The sequence below is a fragment of the Arvicanthis niloticus genome, chromosome 1 (genome assembly GCF_011762505.2).
Source record: "Arvicanthis niloticus isolate mArvNil1 chromosome 1, mArvNil1.pat.X, whole genome shotgun sequence".
In the NCBI taxonomy this organism is placed as follows: Eukaryota; Metazoa; Chordata; class Mammalia; order Rodentia; family Muridae; genus Arvicanthis; species Arvicanthis niloticus.
In genome coordinates this window covers 48,578,370-48,597,222 of record NC_047658.1, presented here as the reverse complement: position 1 = coordinate 48,597,222, position 18,853 = coordinate 48,578,370, and the positions used below count along the sequence as shown (strand labels likewise).

The 18,853-nt window shown below is 38.8% G+C and overlaps 1 protein-coding gene across 2 annotated transcripts in view; it reads right to left on the bottom strand.

The window, feature by feature from the left end:
- Agbl1 (AGBL carboxypeptidase 1) overlaps positions 1 to 18,853 on the bottom strand; it is a 788,584-nt gene that overhangs the window by 299,364 nt on the left and 470,367 nt on the right. For both annotated transcript variants that reach the window (XM_076936072.1, XM_076936077.1), the window contains exon 21: positions 18,605 to 18,781. In XM_076936072.1, the coding sequence (XP_076792187.1) occupies positions 18,605 to 18,781 (177 nt within the window). The remainder of the gene's footprint in view (positions 1 to 18,604; positions 18,782 to 18,853) is intronic.

Sequence of the window (18,853 nt, the reverse complement as noted above, 5' to 3'; positions counted from 1 at the left end):
TTCCTCCTCTCAAACTGTTCTATCAGGGGTTTTACAGTGACAGAAAGGCTGACAAACTTCATATCCATATCTCTTCTCAAACCAATCACAGTTGTCTGGTTTAGAGATTTGGTGAATCACAGTACTTTCAAGAAAATCCTCAAGAAAGATTTTGCAAGAAAATCTTTCAGCTACTGCCAAGAAAAGATTCTTTTGTTCTCAGTGCTTTAGAGTTGATGGCCAACTGAGCTATAAGATGTCCAATAGCTCACATTGCAACACTGGGCCACATGCTTTGGCTTTTCGAGTGACCCATCTTCCAGGAAAATCCCAATTTCTTTCTTCTAATCAGATCTGTATTTTATATCACTCCTTCTGTGATGTCATCAAAATCAACCAAATATATGTTCCTTTTTCAAACAATGTGTGAATCTGGTTACTCTCTCTTTCCTGCGTTATTTCTCATTATATCACCTTTGTACTCTTGGAGAGCAGCAAGAGACTAGAAGAAAAATAATGAAAAGCAATGACACACATTTAAATCTCAATTCTCTGTGTTTCCACAGTTTAAATGAATTAGCCAGCCGTCTTTTCCCTTGGTTTTCTCATCTATAGAAAGGAAATTAAAAATAGGACCTATATAGATAGGTCGATGTAAGGCTGAGTTACAGCCATGCCCAGAATATGCATTGGTGACAATGTATGAGAGGGCAACAAGGAGCACAGGCTCAGCTGTCATGATTCTGGTTGAGCTCAAATCTTAGCTCCTTCAGTTTATTTAGTGTGTGATCTGATATGTAACACCCAATTAGTCATTGCTATAATTTCCTGGTCCTAAAAAGCAGATGACAAAAAGAGCAACCACTGTATAGGTTTATATTAACAGTTAATGCATGTGAATGTAAGAACACAAATTAAGATTCAATAAATACCATGATTTATTATAAAGTCAAAGGCAATTTGAGGAAGTTTATGAGAGGAGCTTAAATATACTCTTTTGTTACATTCACAATTATGAATACCTACTTACTCTCCTTTGAAGTCTGCTTGGATAACTTAGAATTATAGGTTAGATGAGAAAGAATATGGTATAGACTAAAACAAAACAAACAATCAATCAAACAAGGGATTTACTATATGTTCTTGCTGATTTAATCTTATCAGAAGTTATAGCTCAGATAGAATGTTTCTGCCTGAGAAGCAGGACTCTAATCTATTAGTTCTGCTCACCATTTGGGACACACTAAAAGGCACTACCAATAAAGAAACACACAGTACAATACATCAGAATTGAGAGTGAGAAAATCCAAGCTAGAAAGATCGCCTTGTTCAGTAATTCTTCCCATGTCTCATCTTATCATATATTTACCAACCACTCAGTAAGAACATCATGGTCCAAACTAAAACCATCTCTGTGTCCTGGGTGAAAAGAGGAAGAATGTTTCTTTCCCCTCTCATCAGGAAGCTCTGCAATGTTTGATGACTGAGATATATAAATGGTTTTAATTTGTCTGTTGATCTAGTGAGCAAGTAAGTACCTCAGGGAGATTTGTAAGAGAGAAAGACTCAATGGCTGAGTTATATGTAGTGGCTGATTAGGACAACTGTATTCAACCTGTTCATGAGTGACTGAAGAGTGCCTGAGGAGTGTTAGGACACACAAATTGATTTGTTATGGTAACTGGCAAGGGCTGTCAGTGGTAAATGAGGTTTCAAATGACTGCTAAAATGATGATGCAATTTGGAAGTCAATCTGTTGTTGCAATGGCCTCTTTCTGGATACTAAATCACAAGAGCTAACACATAGACAAACCAATTCATGAATTCACTTTTACGTTTGGCAAAATACCTGAATGAAAAAAAAAACTTAAAGGGGGAAGTGAAACTATATCTTGCCTTTAGCTAATCTTGGAAGGATTGGAGAAGTACCCATTCAATAAAAGAGATGAGAGAATTTGGAAAATATATTTAAAGTAAAAGTAGCCATTCCATTTCTATCTACCTCCCATCCTCTACCTGTTTACACAGATTAAATTGCTGCTATAAGTGGGAATGTTAAAAGACCATGTGGAAAGCCAATTTTTCACATTGGCCATGAGCCATAAGTGAAGACCAAGCCAACTCTTACTGGATGAATGACATTATCTAAAATCAAATTCTGCAGTTTTCTCCATTATTTTAACTAACAATTGCAGTTTTGGAACTCTAACTAATTGATAAAATTATTGCTAATGAGTGTGGGAAATTTTATACTCAAAGATCTTCTTCATATAGATAGAGAAACTAGCAAATTTTTATATACAAAATAAATGACAAGTATTTTAGGTAGATTCCATAACAATCAATTCAATATTGCAACAAAAACATAATCATTTGAACAGTGAAATCTTCAAAACTATGTGGGTTTTTATTTTTTATTTCTTCTTATTTTAATACTGAGAAGTGAACCTGTTCCTTTCACATCCTAGGCACATGCTCTTCCACTGAACAATATCATCAGATTTATCAAACATCGGTTAAAATGAAGTTAGATAGGGGATAGGTGATGCTGAGGCATGGGGAAGGTATAAAAAGAATGCAGGAAGAGGTGGCTAAAAATGGGGGGTGGGATTTGAGGGGTGGTGAGGAAAACTGGCTCAGAAGAAACTTCCTGAAAAGTATGAAGCTGATCCAGGTGAGGAAATCTCATAACGGAGGAAAAGAGGCAGGACTGGCCATCTCTTGTAGCCAGGCAAGATTTTCAGTGGTAAGACTGGGTTGTGTTCCATTGAATTGTCGACCAAGAGAATTCTGTAGAGATCCCCAAATTACACAGGATGATGATGATGGAGAAGAGAGTTACACTTTATGAAGTGATAGCAGGGCATCATTGCAGATGACAACATAATACAGCTCATTGAGCTTAGGGAGGTCAAGCTGGAGGCTTGTTCTAATCCTTTTGGTGCAAGAAGGTACTCTATAGGTTTCAGAAAGAGAATAGGGTACACCAGCCCAGCCCCAAGACCTTTGTAACTAAATAATCTATCCTGTCCACAAAATGTACTGAGGCAATGATAGCATAGAACTTGAGGGAATAACCAGTCATGTCTGGTTTAAATTGAGGCCCACACCGCAAGATAGAGCCCATGTTCAGCACTGTCTGAATGGCCAAGAAGCAGAGAGCAAATAGCACAAAGACCTAGGGTGGAACCAAACAGGACTAGCAAATAAAAAATAAAACAGTGAAATAATTCCTAATGATATTTTGGTATACTCATAGATGGGTGAGTTGTCTAGCTGTCATCAGAATGTCTTACTCTGGCAGCAGATAGGAGTAGATACAGAGACCCACAACCAGAGATTATGTGGGAAAAGAGTCTAAATTGGAGGTCTTCACTGCCCCTTAGAGCTCAGAGAATCCCAAGGAAGAAGAGGTAAAAAGACTGTAGGAGTCAGAGAGGACGGAGGACACCCGGAGAACCTGGCCCACTGAATCAACTCAGCAGAGTGCAAATATGTTCACAGAGACTGAAGCAGCAAGCACAGGGCCTGCATGGATCTGTATCTGGTCCTCTGTGTATGTGTTGTGGCTGTTAGCTTGGTTGTGGGTCTCCTAACACTGGCAGCAGGTATGTCTCTGTCTGCTCCTGAAGCTCTTTCCCTCCTGTTGGGTTGACTTGTTCAGCTTTGGTGTGAGGTCTTTTACCTTGTTTGGTTGTGTTTTGTTTTGTCATGCTTAGTTGTTTTCTCTTGGAGGCTTGCTGTGTTCTGAATGGAGATGGAGGCAGCTAAGTGAATGGAGTAGGGTGGGGGCAAGGAGCTGAGAGGGATGGAGGGAGGGAAAACTATGGTTGGAATACATTGTATAAGAGAAGAATCTGTTTTCAATTAAAAATTAATTATTCACAAAAATACGTGCATATCAGTCACCAGTCTACTAAAGCATGTAAACCAAGTATTTAAAGAAATAGCAAAATGATTAAATAGCAAAAATAGATACACATATTATATTTATGGACCACACTGTGTTCTTATTTTTCCTTGATATTTCTACAACACAACTATACTAGATATATGTTTACATAGAAACACACATACAATTAACTTTGACCTATATTTCTTTTCCTCAGTCAAAATAATAATGAAATTATAGATTTACATTTATAGAAACCTAGTGGTAACAAGAAAATATATAAGAACATCCATTGCACAAGAAAATAAGTATTAGATTTAAATTATATTGCAACTGATATAAATTCAGTTGATTTGAAGCAGTGACGAAGGTGTGTTACAAAGTTTTTCTCCATTAAGTCCACAGTTTTCCAGCCTCTTCCACTAATGGTTTGAGAGCAGACTCCAGATTATAGCAGGACTTGTCTATGAAGCTTATAATCCAAATTTTGCTTCTTTCAGAATATATGGGTGATAGGTTCTTCACCAATACCTCACCTGATCCATAAGATTGTACACACACACACACACACACACACACACACATACACATACTTACAGGCACATAGACAGTCATGCCTTCTAATATTTACAATACCCAACCCAGGCCAGGAACATAAGACTCACAGTAGAATTCATGAGACTTCACCCCTTACCACGTCAATCACCTTGTATTCATGGCTGATGGATTGTATACACCTCCTGAATATGTCTTTGCTCAGACTCATGCTATCTGCCCTCCCCTAATACTGGGCTGCTGTGGTAGCTTTTTGGCTGGTCTCAGATCCTTCACTTGTCCATCTACTACAGAGTTGTTAAAAGACATGTTGACACTGTTACTCATCTCCTTAAATCATACCGTTAGTCTCCTATTATGTTTGAGTTTAACTCCACCCCTTTAAGATAACTTATAAAGCAATTTTCTTCGAGCATTGCTTACTTCTGCCACAATTCTTCCACAAGTATCTAAAAATTAAGTTATATTATTAAATGAAACACATTTTCCCCTCAGTGCAATTAGATAGGGTTGGAAAAAAGGAGAAATATCATTCTTCTCTAAAAGCATTATGATCATTGAAATGTAATCTAATATCACATTCATATTTTAACAGTCATAGTTCACATTTAAATCATATTACATTAAAATAAGAAAAAAAAACCTTAGATTTTTTTAAAAAAAGTTGTCTTACAGTTGAATGACTTCTTTTTGTTTTAAGCAAATACAAGGCTTTCTATTTATACATACTACATTTCTTTTTTGAGATCTTGCCCAGGTTTCCATTTTCTGTATTTCTTAAGACAGAGTCTTGCCATGAGCAGAACTGCTTGTACTAGTCTTGTAACATCTGAAAATGTCACCATTCTACGGTGAAGTGGATGACCACTGCCAGCAGTCTGGAAATAGACACGTCACCGAAATTTCCGTCTTGATCATCACTTAGTAGTCTGGGTGTGACATGATGACAATTAGCATGTGAAGAAGGTGTAAGTGCCTATTAGTGTATTTTATATAATATATAAGCTGAGTACAGTATTTATACATCTGGAGGTATAGAAATCAGAAAAGAAGAAGTAACACATTTAACATGCCGTCAAAAACTGGTGGACCTAATGTACCCACATACGAAAAGGCCAGAGACTATTAATTATCTCTTTCCTTCTGTTCTATGTGCCACCCATTATTCATACTGATATCTGTTTATTTCACTGGTCCTCTGCTGATGGGAATTGCATTTACATTCACGTTTCCACCATTAATAAGCAGCGACATGGGTATACACACACCTTAGTGCATTACTAAAATTAAATTCTGGCAAGTGTAAGCGCAAGGTCAAAAATCATGCCTGTGCTTTGTGGGATATTGCACATGTGTACTGTAATTAATGTATAAAATATTCATACTTTCTTCAGATTTGTAAAGAGCATATTTGGGGGATGTTTTTAGATTTTGTCAAGGTCATCAGCTCCAGAATCCCTGGTGGTGAGTTTTATCAGAAGCTCTGGTTGGGAACTGGAAGATTTTCACCTGGGCCTCCTCCTTTTCACATGCCTGGAAAATGCTTCAGGTGCTGCCATGATCCAGTCAGGCCAATCAGCCTCAGGTTCTTATTTTCTGGCCAGTCAAATCATTCTGGCTGTGAGCAAGGGACCATGGCCGAACCCAGACTCAGATACAACTGAAAATGGCTTTTTAACTCTCTGAGGATACTCTGACTAATAAGAAGGTAGACGGGTGATGATGATGCCAGCAGGTAGGACACACTCTCTGCTCTGTGTGCTCTGCTCTCGTGTCCCCCAGTACATTTCGTAGAGGAGCAAGGCCCCTTGCTGGCTCTAATCATTACAACTATGCTCATTTTTCATCACTTTCAGGTTCCTGGCTCCCTCCGTGGATACTTCTCCCTCATGTCCAGTCCGGTAATATGTTTCTGACTCATTTGAAACAAGTTGACGGAAGTGTAGGTTACAGATCTCTTTGAAAAGAGAAGGCGTTTTCAGGAAAATAAAAATCGATGATGTGGCCAGGCTGTCATTCGGAACAAAATATTTAAGCAGACTCACATTTAAAGACTGACTTCTGCTTCACTGGTCTAAGAACACTCTCTAGTCCTTTCGAATCTTTCTGACTCTCCTTGCCTCCAGGGAGGCAGAGTTGACAATGGACTACATAGCAATGCCCTCAGAGGATTTGTGGAGTGCTCCTAAGGAGGATTACCTGGTGCCAGCCCCAGGATAAAGAGCCTGAGGACTCCAATGCATGTGCTCAGATACAGCAGGATGCAAAAGCCGGGTACCAAATCCCATGGTGAGATTTAGAAATGTGAAATGAGACAGAAGGATGAGAGGAAATGAGGATGAAAGAGAAATCAAGAACTTCCTCACCCTGTCCTACTTGTAAATGATTCTGTTTTCCCAGATGTTGTTTTTTTTTTTTTTTTTTTTTTTTTTTTTTTTTTTTTTTTTTTTTTTCAGTTATGCACACACCCAAAAAAAGCCTTTTGGATAATTCATATTCAATGAAACCAACATTTACAGAAGACCCAAATCACCATCTCCTCCTCTCTCATAGCACCCAGATCTTTCCCTACTGCTCTCTGCTGCTGTTGCTAATTTAATTATTTGCCTCTCTGGCTGGAAGACAAGCTCTCAAGGAGTATGAAGCTGTCGGTTCTACTCTCTGTCATATTCTTGGCACTTAACATATTGTGGGGTTTTTGTTAATTTTTTTTAAAAACATTCCTTGAGTGATGTATGAAAGAACAAATGGAGATTGAAGATGCAGTGACCACATATCTGGCCTTCATGAAGTGTTCTTAGTATTCTATATATTTGCACAGTCATCAGCCAGCTTTAAGTAAAGTAGATAATAAGTGTATGTTGACTGGTGAGACAATTATGAGTTTATATAAAAACATCTCATACCTGTCTTCTAATATAAGAGTTCAAAGTATTCTAAAATATTCTCTACTTGTTTGAAATCTAGAAACAAAGATATTATTAAAAGAATTGCTGTGTAGAGTGAAAAATTATAAAGGCCATTTTATGAAATATGTGTAGATTTTTCCTCCTTACAGAACTCGGAACTGAAAATAAGATTTCAGGCCTTCACATTCCAGGTGAAGGACACTTGCTGGATTACATTCCCCAAGCCTCACCCAAGGTAGGAAGGCATTCCTGACTACAGATAAAGATGTTATCACCTAGGTGGGGCCATAGCCCTATAGCCGGAAAAAGTGACTCTAGATCATTTGGGCTAGATTCTCTGAAATGTTCCACTGTTCTTGGTTACCCCTCCCTTGGTCTTCCCAGTGCTATGTTCAAAATTTGTAAAACAACCAATCATGTGTAAGCGTGCAAAAATGCCTTCCTCCCCCCACCCCATGCTATAAAAGACCCTTTATCCCACCACACGTGGCCAAAAACCCTGCTCTTGGAGCTAAAGAGCTTGTCGTTTTTGACCGCCGGCTCCTCCCCTAATAAACCTCTGCTGATTGCATCCAGGTATGGTTTCTTGTGATTTTTGGGTGGTCGCGATTCCGGAGGCTTGAGGAAGGGTCTCCCGAGTATGGGGGTCTTCAGCTGCTTGCTTATTTTTTTAAAAAGAACTCTTTAAGTCACTCTTCTGGAATGAAGACACAGAAGAAAATGACAAGGAATTAGCTAGAGGTCTGGAACTTTCCCCTTCTTCACATAGTAAAGCAGTTCTGGTGGAAGGGGTTAGAGCTGTCTTTTTCATTTTATCTTTGCCCCTGTGGGTAGCGCTCCTAACCTGGACTAAGCCTTTCTGGGCACATTAGTATGCTGATGCTACTCTAAAGACTCAGCCACCCACCAGGGACCAAAGTCAAGCATCCCAGGTGGGACAAATCCTGTGCCCCAATGCTACAAGTGAAGTAAACCCTGGCTTAAGCCTGCTTCCTTTGGTTTTAGATGTCTGCTCCATAAGGGTATGTGGCTTAGTGCATTTACATTGATCACATGTGGAGAATAAGATTTACTGAGATAAACCACCTTTTCTTCTTCTTGGTCTTTGAAGCTAAATTATTTTTAAAGAACCAGAGGTCATTTAAGGCTTATTGGATTATTCCAAGTGTCAGATTCCCTCCTTATTTTTGATACAGGGAATCATTTTCTACAACAGACTTTTAAAATTCAAGGCCACCAGGGTGTTAGTAATCCCAGGAAAGGCCCCTGCTGGCAACCTTATTAGCATCACTGCCTCTTGATTTTTATTTAATTCCTTTTAATATTCTATCTAACTGCTGACAGACATTATGGAGCTTAGGGATCCAGAATGAGGGCAGTATTTCACTGTATCATCAAGCCTGCAGTGAGCTAATAAACTGCTCACAAAGTGCCTTGAGATCATATAGCAAGAGGTCAAAGGGGCAAAGGCTGTAGCTCACTGGTGAAAGCATTTGTACAGTGTGTTCAAGGCTCTGGGTTTGATCACCAGCCCCATAAATAAACAATAAAATGACGTGTTAAATGAGAGAACCACAAGCGTGGAATCATAGTTAATAAGGAAAGAAAGGGCACTGACATAAACGGTCCAAACAGTCTTCTCCCAAAATGATGGATTAGCATCTGGATTTCATCTGTGTATCTGCAAAGAACTAAAATGGCATTCCAATGGCAAAAAACCAAGCGCTTGGAAAACAGTACTCTTTTCTAAGCCCTGGGGAGGGGAAGGCTGTTCCAGAACATGGGTGAAAACAGAAAAACACATATAACATTAAAATGTTAGCTTAGAGCAACCAAATGCTGCATACTGGGGATTACTTTCAGCTTGTAAATCACATTCACATATGACGCTACATGCTAGCTCAAAAATAAATATAACAATCGCCTTGCCCTAACCAGAAAGGTTAGCACTCTCAACTTCCTCAGATTCATTTCTGACCCTTGCCAACCTATTCTGAGTCCCTCAAATGGGAGCAGTCATTCAGGGAGCTTCTTCAGCAGGCTGGACTTTTAAAACAAATGTTAGGTACTGCAGATGTCCCAGGAGGTAAAGTACCACCTGTACACCATGGACAAGAGGTCTAGGAGATTAGTGTCCTGTGTAATCACAGAAGATTTAGACTGAGGTTAATCCAATACACACTTAATGAGATACATCATTGTTCTGTTAATTGATGCAGAGGCAGAAATACCCAGTGATTTACAGACTCTGGTAGGGATTTTTGTTGTTGTTGTTATTTGTTTGTTTGTTTGTTTGTTTGTTTTTTCAGAAAGGCAAGCAAAGCTCTTAAAATGCTGACCAAAAGCTAGGAAGCATTGAAGGGCCCTCTAGAGATCCCAGATTCTTGCAATCTTTTTGCAGGTGATCATACACTCTCAAAAGAAGAACTTTAAAAGTGTTAAGTCTTCTCCTAGTGAATGCACATACAGTTACTAGTTCCATCCTTTACATAACTACATTATTTTTCTTGTAAGTTCACCTAAGAAAAGTTTTTAAAGTCTTTCTATTTGAGCTTGGCCCCAAAACTAGAAGAAACAAACAGAATCATCCACAAGTTTCCTGGGATACTGGATATGTTTAAATATATATCTTATGAAAGAACTAAGCTAGCCATCTAAATGTACAGAAGACAGCTAAAAAGTAAAATAAAAGCAGGCAGAAATAGGAGAATTTGAGAGTCTGTAGCATAAGCTGTTTCTTATGTGTGGAATTAGAAATTTCTTGATAGCCTGAAAAAGGTTCTAGAGTGAGAAAAAAATCGTTTTAAACCCATCTTGCCTGCTATACACACCTGGATATCCTGTCTCAGTCTCTACATGAGCAGATCCTGGGTCACCAGGCTCTAAACAATCAAGGTGAGATAGCACAGTTTATACCAGGCATCCCATTACTAGAGAGACTAAGGCAGAGAATCATTGAGTTAGTTTCAGGCCAATCTAGACAATACAGTGAGTCTTAGAGCACTGTGGACTATAGCAGAAAGACCTTGTCAAGAACAAAACAGAACTCAAAGTGAAACAAAGAAAGAAAGAAGAAGAAAGAGAATAAATTCTTAAACTTTGATTTTGCTCAAAGGATTTCTGAACTCAAGATCCCATGGTTCAGAAATCTCACTGTTTAAGCCTCCAAATGATTTTTAACACAACTTTGAGATATGTTTGAGGGGGTCCTTAATTTTCCCGTTTACCTTAGTGAAAGTAAAACCTGCCTCCATTGACAATCAAAAGCCTGAAGATATAACTCTTGGTATAGAGGTATATAAAAATGACCTGAGAATATAAATATTTCCCAGTTGTGGTTATGGTTAGAATAGGTCTCTTTGCTTATTTTTAATTCAGCCATCTTTGTAGAAAACTAAGTTGTCTTCTACACTGTCACCCATTCCTCCCTTATTCCTTTTGCTCTCCTAGAAAAAGACTCTCAGATTCTTCTCTCTCCCCATTGTTTTTCAGGACTTCAGACATGTAATGTCTATAATATAGAGAGACTATGCTATGTAGTAAGTGTAATAGACCAAATAGTAGATGATAAAGGAAAGGTCTAAAAAATATATACAGTTTTTCTAAGTAAATCTATGAACACACACCAGGGAGAGAAAGAATGAGGAGAGAGAGAGAGAGAGAGAGAGAGAGAGAGAGAGAGAGAGAGAGAGAGAGAGAGAGAGAGGAGAGGAAAGTGTGAGAGAAAGAGGTGTGTTGATAATAGTTGACACATGAGTCAAAAACATTTGTTTTTTAAAGTCTGACCACTCATTTCAATTTTTAAAATTCAGAGCCCTCATCTTTAAAAAAATCCTAAAGGTTTGATTAAGAAGATCTAGCTGAGCAGTGGTGGCTCATGCCTTTAATCTCAGCACCTGTCAGGCAGAGGCAGGCAGATCTCTGTGAGTTCAAGGCCGGCATTATCTACAGTGAGTTCCAGGACAGTCAAGGCTACAAATGTGAGAGCCCATCTCAAGAAACCAAAGCTAAAACCAGCCAACCTACCAAACAAACAAACAAAAAGAAGAGGAGGAAGAAGAAGAGGAGGAGGAGGAGGAGGAAGAAGAAGAAGAAGAGGAAGAGGAGGAAGAGGAAGAAGAGGAGGAAAAAGAAGAAGAGACAATATCTAAAACATAATATCATGATTAAAAATTGTCACAATTTCTAAGATAAAAAGGCAAAATTGCATTAATAATTTTTATCAATGCAAACCAGAAGCTTGTTTGGAGTTTAAAAGTGGAGTGAGCTTTTATTGTGGAGATTAAGGTGAGTGTTCTATAAGCCATAGGTTCTTCAGTCTTGTCAAGTTTTAGGCATTTCTTGGACAAGTTAGCCTTGAATTCACAGTTTTTCTGCTTCAGTGTTCTGCATGCTTGAATTACAGGTAGCTTCTTTTTATACACACACACACACACACACACACACACACACACAGTGGTTCATTCAGTCTCTACAGTCCATACCTCCCTATAGTCAGAAATCTGAAGAGCATAGTATTTACTATTAAGAACCTAGAGGTCAGCAGTGTATCATGTTCTTCACTGTAAGATCCAGAGACCTCTCTGGAACTCCATGTCTGACAAGGAACCCACAGTGAAGAACAGGGTGAGATTACTTAGAGAATTTGTAAATGGAATCCATTGGCATGCACAGATGTTTGTAGTCTTTCTTCCTCTGTGTGTATGTATGCCCTGGTAAAAGCCAAGTCTACAGTTTAAGATGGTTTTGAGAAGAATTCCTTCAACCAGGTTTGCACAAATCTAAAAAGTTATCTGAATGTAACAGGTCTGGTGAAATAGAAGGAAAGTGATTAGGAAGTGATATTAGCATAGGTAACTATGTAACAAGCCATGTCACATGACATTTAAATGGCTGTTTTATTTAAGACTTTCCACACCCATTTTGCTGCTGATAGAATGCTACTACTTCATTTGTGTTCCCTTTCTTCTTTGTATGACCATTAGAGGGAGAGGAAGAAGGGGAGGGAGAGAAGAGGGGAGGGAGAAAAGGAGAGAGCCTCCTAGATAAGATAAAAGAAGAAGAGGGGGGAATGGTACATAAAAGAAGTAATTTGACCACTAGCAAGATTCTGATAAAAGAAGAGAACTTTCTTTCTGGAGCAAAAAATAGACAGACACAGAACGAGTTACAGAATTTTACATTCATGTTAGTTTTACATTCATGTCAGTTTACTTCAGATTAAGGGAGTCCTTGGATCCTCACCAGAAGTAGCCTTTGCATAGCATAATTTCTCAGAAACCCTGCCTCTCTCTCAGTGTTAATCATGATCTCCATAAAAATAAAAACTAGGCTATATACTTTACCTGGTGCCTTAGATCCACTTAAAAACAGTCACATATATGAAAATGGATCTCCTGTCTAAAGCTGTGGAGCCTTCAAACAACCGCAAGGCATCATGGGAATATTAACTAGCTAGCTGTCAGTCTTTCAAGTTACCAAAACTCTCCCTTGTATTCATATACAAAACATGGACAACAGGGCACTAACAGTGACTGTAGTGCTTTCTTGCACAGCAGTACCCATTGAGTAATTTAGTAGATGCTAAGAGTCTTGCATCCACTCAACACTATAGGAAGTGCTTTAATGTTACTGCTGCTTGATCGTTGTATTATTTGAGCAACATTAGTCAGCACTTATAAATCAAGATCATCTTTCATGAAGCGCTAAGAAACTCTAAACTTTGCTTTCCTCATCATGGAATAGAGTAAATAAAAGGCATCATAATCTGTACAGGGCTTCGTAACTTTGCAAAAAAAAATACAGTAATAAAAGCATCTTCTTAGGATCTATGGTTAAAAGTGTTTGCCATATAAACATCATTATTTGAATGCAATTCTAGAACCCCACTTAAAAGTGGAAGGGAAGAATGCAGTCCACAAAGTTGTCCTATGACATTTACACAGCATTGTGCTGTGCAGTAGATGCCATGTCCAAACACACACACACACACACACACACACATATGGTAAATTTCACATAAATACCATTTTCTTCATTTTGGGGTCTACATGTTCTGGAATATATTGTACAAACCAAAGAGTGAAGCTGAATAACATCCTGCCAAAATGTACTTCTTCCCAAACTTCAGAATATAATCCTGTTTGGAAACAGGGTGGCTGCAAGTGTAATTTGTTATTAAAAATGTATACTCTGTATAGCAAGATAGAACCTCAACCATGTACACTTGGAATCTGTATCAGATGAGAAGAGATAGAGAGAGACACACAATTGGAGAAAGTCCATGTAAATGTAACAGATTTCTGGCAATACCAGCAGCCAAAAGAAAGGCATGAGATAGTGTCCCTGATGAAGCCCAGAAAGAAGGTTGTCCTGTTGACACCTTGACTTCAGACTTCTGGCCTCCATAACCGTAAAAGAGTACTGAACACTAAGTCTACAGTTCTTTGTTATGGTAGCCATACATAATCACAATAATATGCCCAATAGCCATTTCTTTTCAAATGCTTGGGATTGAACCCACAGCCTTGAACAAGTGCTCTTCTACTGAGCTGCATCTCAAGCCTGTGACATTTTAGAATACGGAATAACTCACACAGGCCTTGTGCTCACTACATAGTTGAGATCGGCCATGATACTATGATCCCCCTTTCTCCATATCCCCAATGCTGGGAAGGCAACATCTCAGAGCCTGACTACCTGGCCTCCATTTTACAACACTGTTAAAAAAAAAAAAAAAAAAAAAATCTTACTACTCAGGCGAAGTCTTTGGCCAAATAGAGGGCTTCATGTCCTACATAACTAAAGCCAATAGAGTATGAATGTAGGATCATAGGAGCCTTGTATGCCCTGTGTAGATAATCAAATTTCCATATGAAATGTACCCCTCTCAGGACATCCTCAGTATTTAAATGTTTAGTTCTAACATTGATGTTTCCTAATCTAAGTCTTTTTATAAACACTGTTATAAGTTGTTTGCACCAAGGAGAATCTTCTGAGTCTTAGAGGCTCTCATAGAAAGATGCAGAGTGCTCCCAGAAACACTGATCTACAATGAAAAATGAGAGTTGGGCAGGAGAAAAGTAGGCTCCCACTTTAAATGCAACAGAGGCCCCAGATGATCCACCAGAGAGCTTGAAAGCTCAACAGACCTTTTATAGTTGTCCTATCAGAGGCAAAAGGGCTAGGCCTTTGCCTCCAAACTACACCTCCTACTGAATATGCCTACCCTAGAAGAGCCAGAAGTTTGGGGAAAGCAACTGAAAGTTTCCTTCCAGTAGAGATAATACATGGAGACTGACACAGTTATAAGCATGTGGAGGAAATGAGTGACTGAGCCTATAATGGGACCTAAAGCATGGACTGCAACATCTATCTAGTACAAAAATGGAAACCTATCTGCCTAATCGTCATCTGTTATGAGAATGTGGCCATGAGAGTTCCCACACCTGGATCAGATTGCCTTATTCTGGGAAAGAATCCATTAGGTGCTCTCAAATCATGTACACCATGACAGGTCTGCGAGGTCTCAGCTCTGGTTTCTCTGACTTTCCCTCTCCTGCCCACATTCTTTCCACTTGAACATCCTCCAACAGTTCTCAAAAAACCTTCATCTTTACAGTGGCTTCTGATCACACTTGGACCACAGTGATTTTGCTTATATTGGCTATTTGGGCATATAGAATAATCATTTAACTGCTATTTAGAAATTTGGCTCATTTTATTCGTTTATTTATTCATTCATCATACATTTGAACACTAGCTCAATACTAGACTCAGAACTGAGTATTTAAAAAGATTAAGAGATTGTAAAAGTTCTTAGCCTAATGATAAACAGCTGAATTTTCCTTAGGGAAAAAAAAAACAGATAGTGTTGTAGATTGCTGTTCTCTGGCCTATGACCATCTTAAGTAGAGCAGCTGTCATGGACCATACAAGACCCTCCCAAGATCAGGTTCATTGGCAGTCCGATGTAAAAGTGGAATGGAGGAAGGTCTAGTGAAAGAGGACTCAATCTGTGCAATGGCCATGAAGTTGTTATACATCCTTGGGTATGGAGTTTTAGTAGTACAAATGTTTGGGACAGCATATGCTCCTCTAAGTCATATCTCACACATGCTACTACAAATAAACAAGTAATAAGCTCTTTGTTTCACCACATTAAAACTAACTCAAATTATCTTTTTGGTCTGTTGTTAGTGCATATATAAATGAAGAGCCCTTGTTCATTTTCCAAGCAAATGCCATGCAATATATGTATTATGGGCATTACTATGACTTGAGTAATTCGGGAAATACCTCAGTAGATTCTGGAAAGGATGGATCACTCATAAACATGGAGGATCCGCAACGTAAAGCAGCTAACTCATGGGAAGGAGATTAAACACCAGCTAGTCACTCTGTGAGTTTAACTGAGTCACCCATCTTCTACTCTTCATCTGATCTTTGATAAGTCCATGATGTGACCAAGAAGCATGTCTATGACCTGCTTGAGTGGGAGTACTCATGTCAACCTCCAGAGCAATTAACAACCCATGAAACTCAAATGTATGACTTTGTATGTACAAAGCACATGATGTGTGTGAAACTCAGGTCATAAATATTTAATAAAAAGCATACATCCCTATCATTTAGATATCTCTAAAAAGCATGAATCCCCAATGGTTGTATCATTTCATTTTACCTTTCTCTCTCAGAAGCCTCAAAAGCTTTAGGCAAGTTCCCAACAGGTAATGTAATTCTCTCAATGGGTTAGACTCCCAGGTTAAACAAAAATTATGAATCTAACTATACAAATTGAGCAGAGATGGTATCCCAAATAGATACAAGCAGGAGATTTCTTTAAAACTATCCAACTGGAAGACTGGAAAATAGAAGAGAAAAATATCATATAAATAACAATTATCTGAATGTAATGGCTAATGTTCTTTAATGTAGCTCCAGCAAAAATGTCACTGAAAGAAATGCTATTTCACTTCACTACTAACAAATCAGGTACTTAGTGTGCTGGGGGAGAAATGATTGGAACTGCTTTAAAGCCATGTTAACCAGAGAAACTGCAAAAATATTTATATTCTTATGAAGGAAGCAAGAAATGCCTCTCGTGGGTATATTTAAGTACCCTCAATCTTTTGGATAAATGGTAATTTTAAACAAAAAATGGAAAGATGACCTTAGAATAATAATCTCAAGATCCAACTGGGACTAAGCTTTCCAATGTAAAAAAAATTATTTGCAATATTTTCAGGGTGGAAATTTCTATACTACACTATAGCTCATAGATTTTATGATATGCCTCAAACAAAAATCACCCAAACACCCAACTCTGGGCTGGCTTTCTCATATGTAAAATCACTCACCCATCCCTGCTGACTGTCTGTAATTCTGCTCAGTGACTCTGTGGTGTTTGTCAGGAGAGAGAAACAAAGGGAAGGAGAAAACCAATCCATTCATAGAGGTGTTTCATATAGAGCATGGGACTGGGAAAGCAAAACCGAGTCTGGCCCAGTGAGGGTTTTCTCTAGCCAGTTCCTTCTACGTTCTTCCTTTAAGAGAGCTCATACAATGGCGATGTGGGAAATTTCACAGGATAAATGTTGGGTTTGCGCCCAAAAGCCACCCCATTGGCTGAGTATCCTTTATTCTTTGTCATTGCTAACAGCCATTATATATGTTACATGGAAAATTAAGATCTAGAAAGAACCTGACCTGGGAGCCATTCTCTTTTCAGACATCCAGAAAAGCCTTTGAGGATCCATTTGATCTACTATGAGTGGCACTAATAGTTATGTGAATGGATGACTTTAGGATGAATTACTTCTTGGAGAGGCTAAGTCAATAAAAGTCAACAAGCAAATAAATAGGCAAAAAGATGCATGGGATGTCTTTGAATGACAGGGCCCTTTCCATTAAGACATATAGCAAAGATGCAAATTCTCTATTTAAAAGGCCAGAGATCATAATATTACAGGCTTATTTCTCTTGATCCCACAGGTTTTTGACTGCCAGTAGACTGAATAAACTTCTCGTAAAACAATCTCCAATCATCCATGCATTTACAGAACTTGTGTCATAAGGAGAGGAATCCTTAATAATATCTTCATTTGATTGGGTAAGCATATAGGCATATGAGGAAAGGAGCTTCCAATATCCTGACAAGTAGAAGAGCAAGGTCCTTTGCTGTCTATGAAGAGATCCCAAGTCTTTCTACTTTGCATGTATATTAACATGAGCAAATTGAATTAATTTAGTCTAATAACATTAAGCCAGTAACAAAATAATTCTTTGAAGCAACTGTGTAGATTAATTAACAGACAGAATTAGTGAGACAAAATGAATGGTTCAATAGCTCTGTGTCAGAAATCTCTTTGACCAGGTCAGAAGACAGGCAGAGCTCATCACATCCCAGTCCCTAAAATCCCTGTGATAGTTAACAGATTCTCGCCAATTCATGACAGATGCCAAGTGTTTCCTGGCTGTTCCAGGCATCTCAAAACTAACACCCAATGAGGTTTAGTGCTCATGAGAACCAGGTAATGTTGGGGTTGAATGGAAATCACCAAGGAACAGTCTGTCAACTTGCCTAAGAAATTTAAAAGAGTCTATTACTCTGGCAGTGTCATGGAGTCTCTTATTTATGTTTCTCGATGGGAGAGGGGGAAGAGCAGCCAGAGCTGCATGCTGTAGCAGCTATCCAGCTGCTCATGCAGTTAATATAGCTGTAGAAAGGACATGATTTATACAGGAGTGCTTTCCCTCAACACTAGCACACGTGTCCAAATCCCACTCATTCTGGTGGACTCATAGTGTGCACACACCTCATTATGCTCTGGTTACAGTGGGCAGCTGCTGGTTTACATTGGCACAGGAATCGCACAATGCCGAGCTGTTTTGATCATACCTATAGACCTATACCCTCTATAATATAAATGGGAACAGCTTGGTTACTGAAACAGATAACAGATTTCCATGCATGTTACAGACCGAACTGATACTTCACATCAGAGAAAGGCTCCCTGCTGCTTGCTAGTGAGGATGGCTGATTGAGGCACTACACTGAAAAGCATGCACAGATTATTTCCAGCATCAACAGACAAGCTGCTGCGGGAAAGGATAATCATCAAACCAGTTTTTCACAGCAAAGGAGTGAGGCAAGACCTAGCTTGGAGCTTTTTTGCCCCTTGCAAGGAAGAAAGATAGGTCTGTTATTGTTCCCCGTTTATATATTCTGCTGCTGAGCTGGGAGCATGGCCCTTATAAACTCACATACCTGATAGGGGCCCTGGTTACAGCCACAGTAGCTGCTCTCCATGGTGTAGCTTCTGGAAACCCCCATCTCTCTCCACACCACTACTCGGGCAGTGGAAGCTCGTGATCTTTCCACCAGAAAGCTGCAGCTGTTCATGGTGAATGCTGGTGCTAGCTTGTCCAGGATTTTAGGAAGTGTCTAAAATGAAAAGAATAAAATCAAATCATGATAAAGTAGGGTGATTAGGAATAGTCATCATTAAAAAAAATG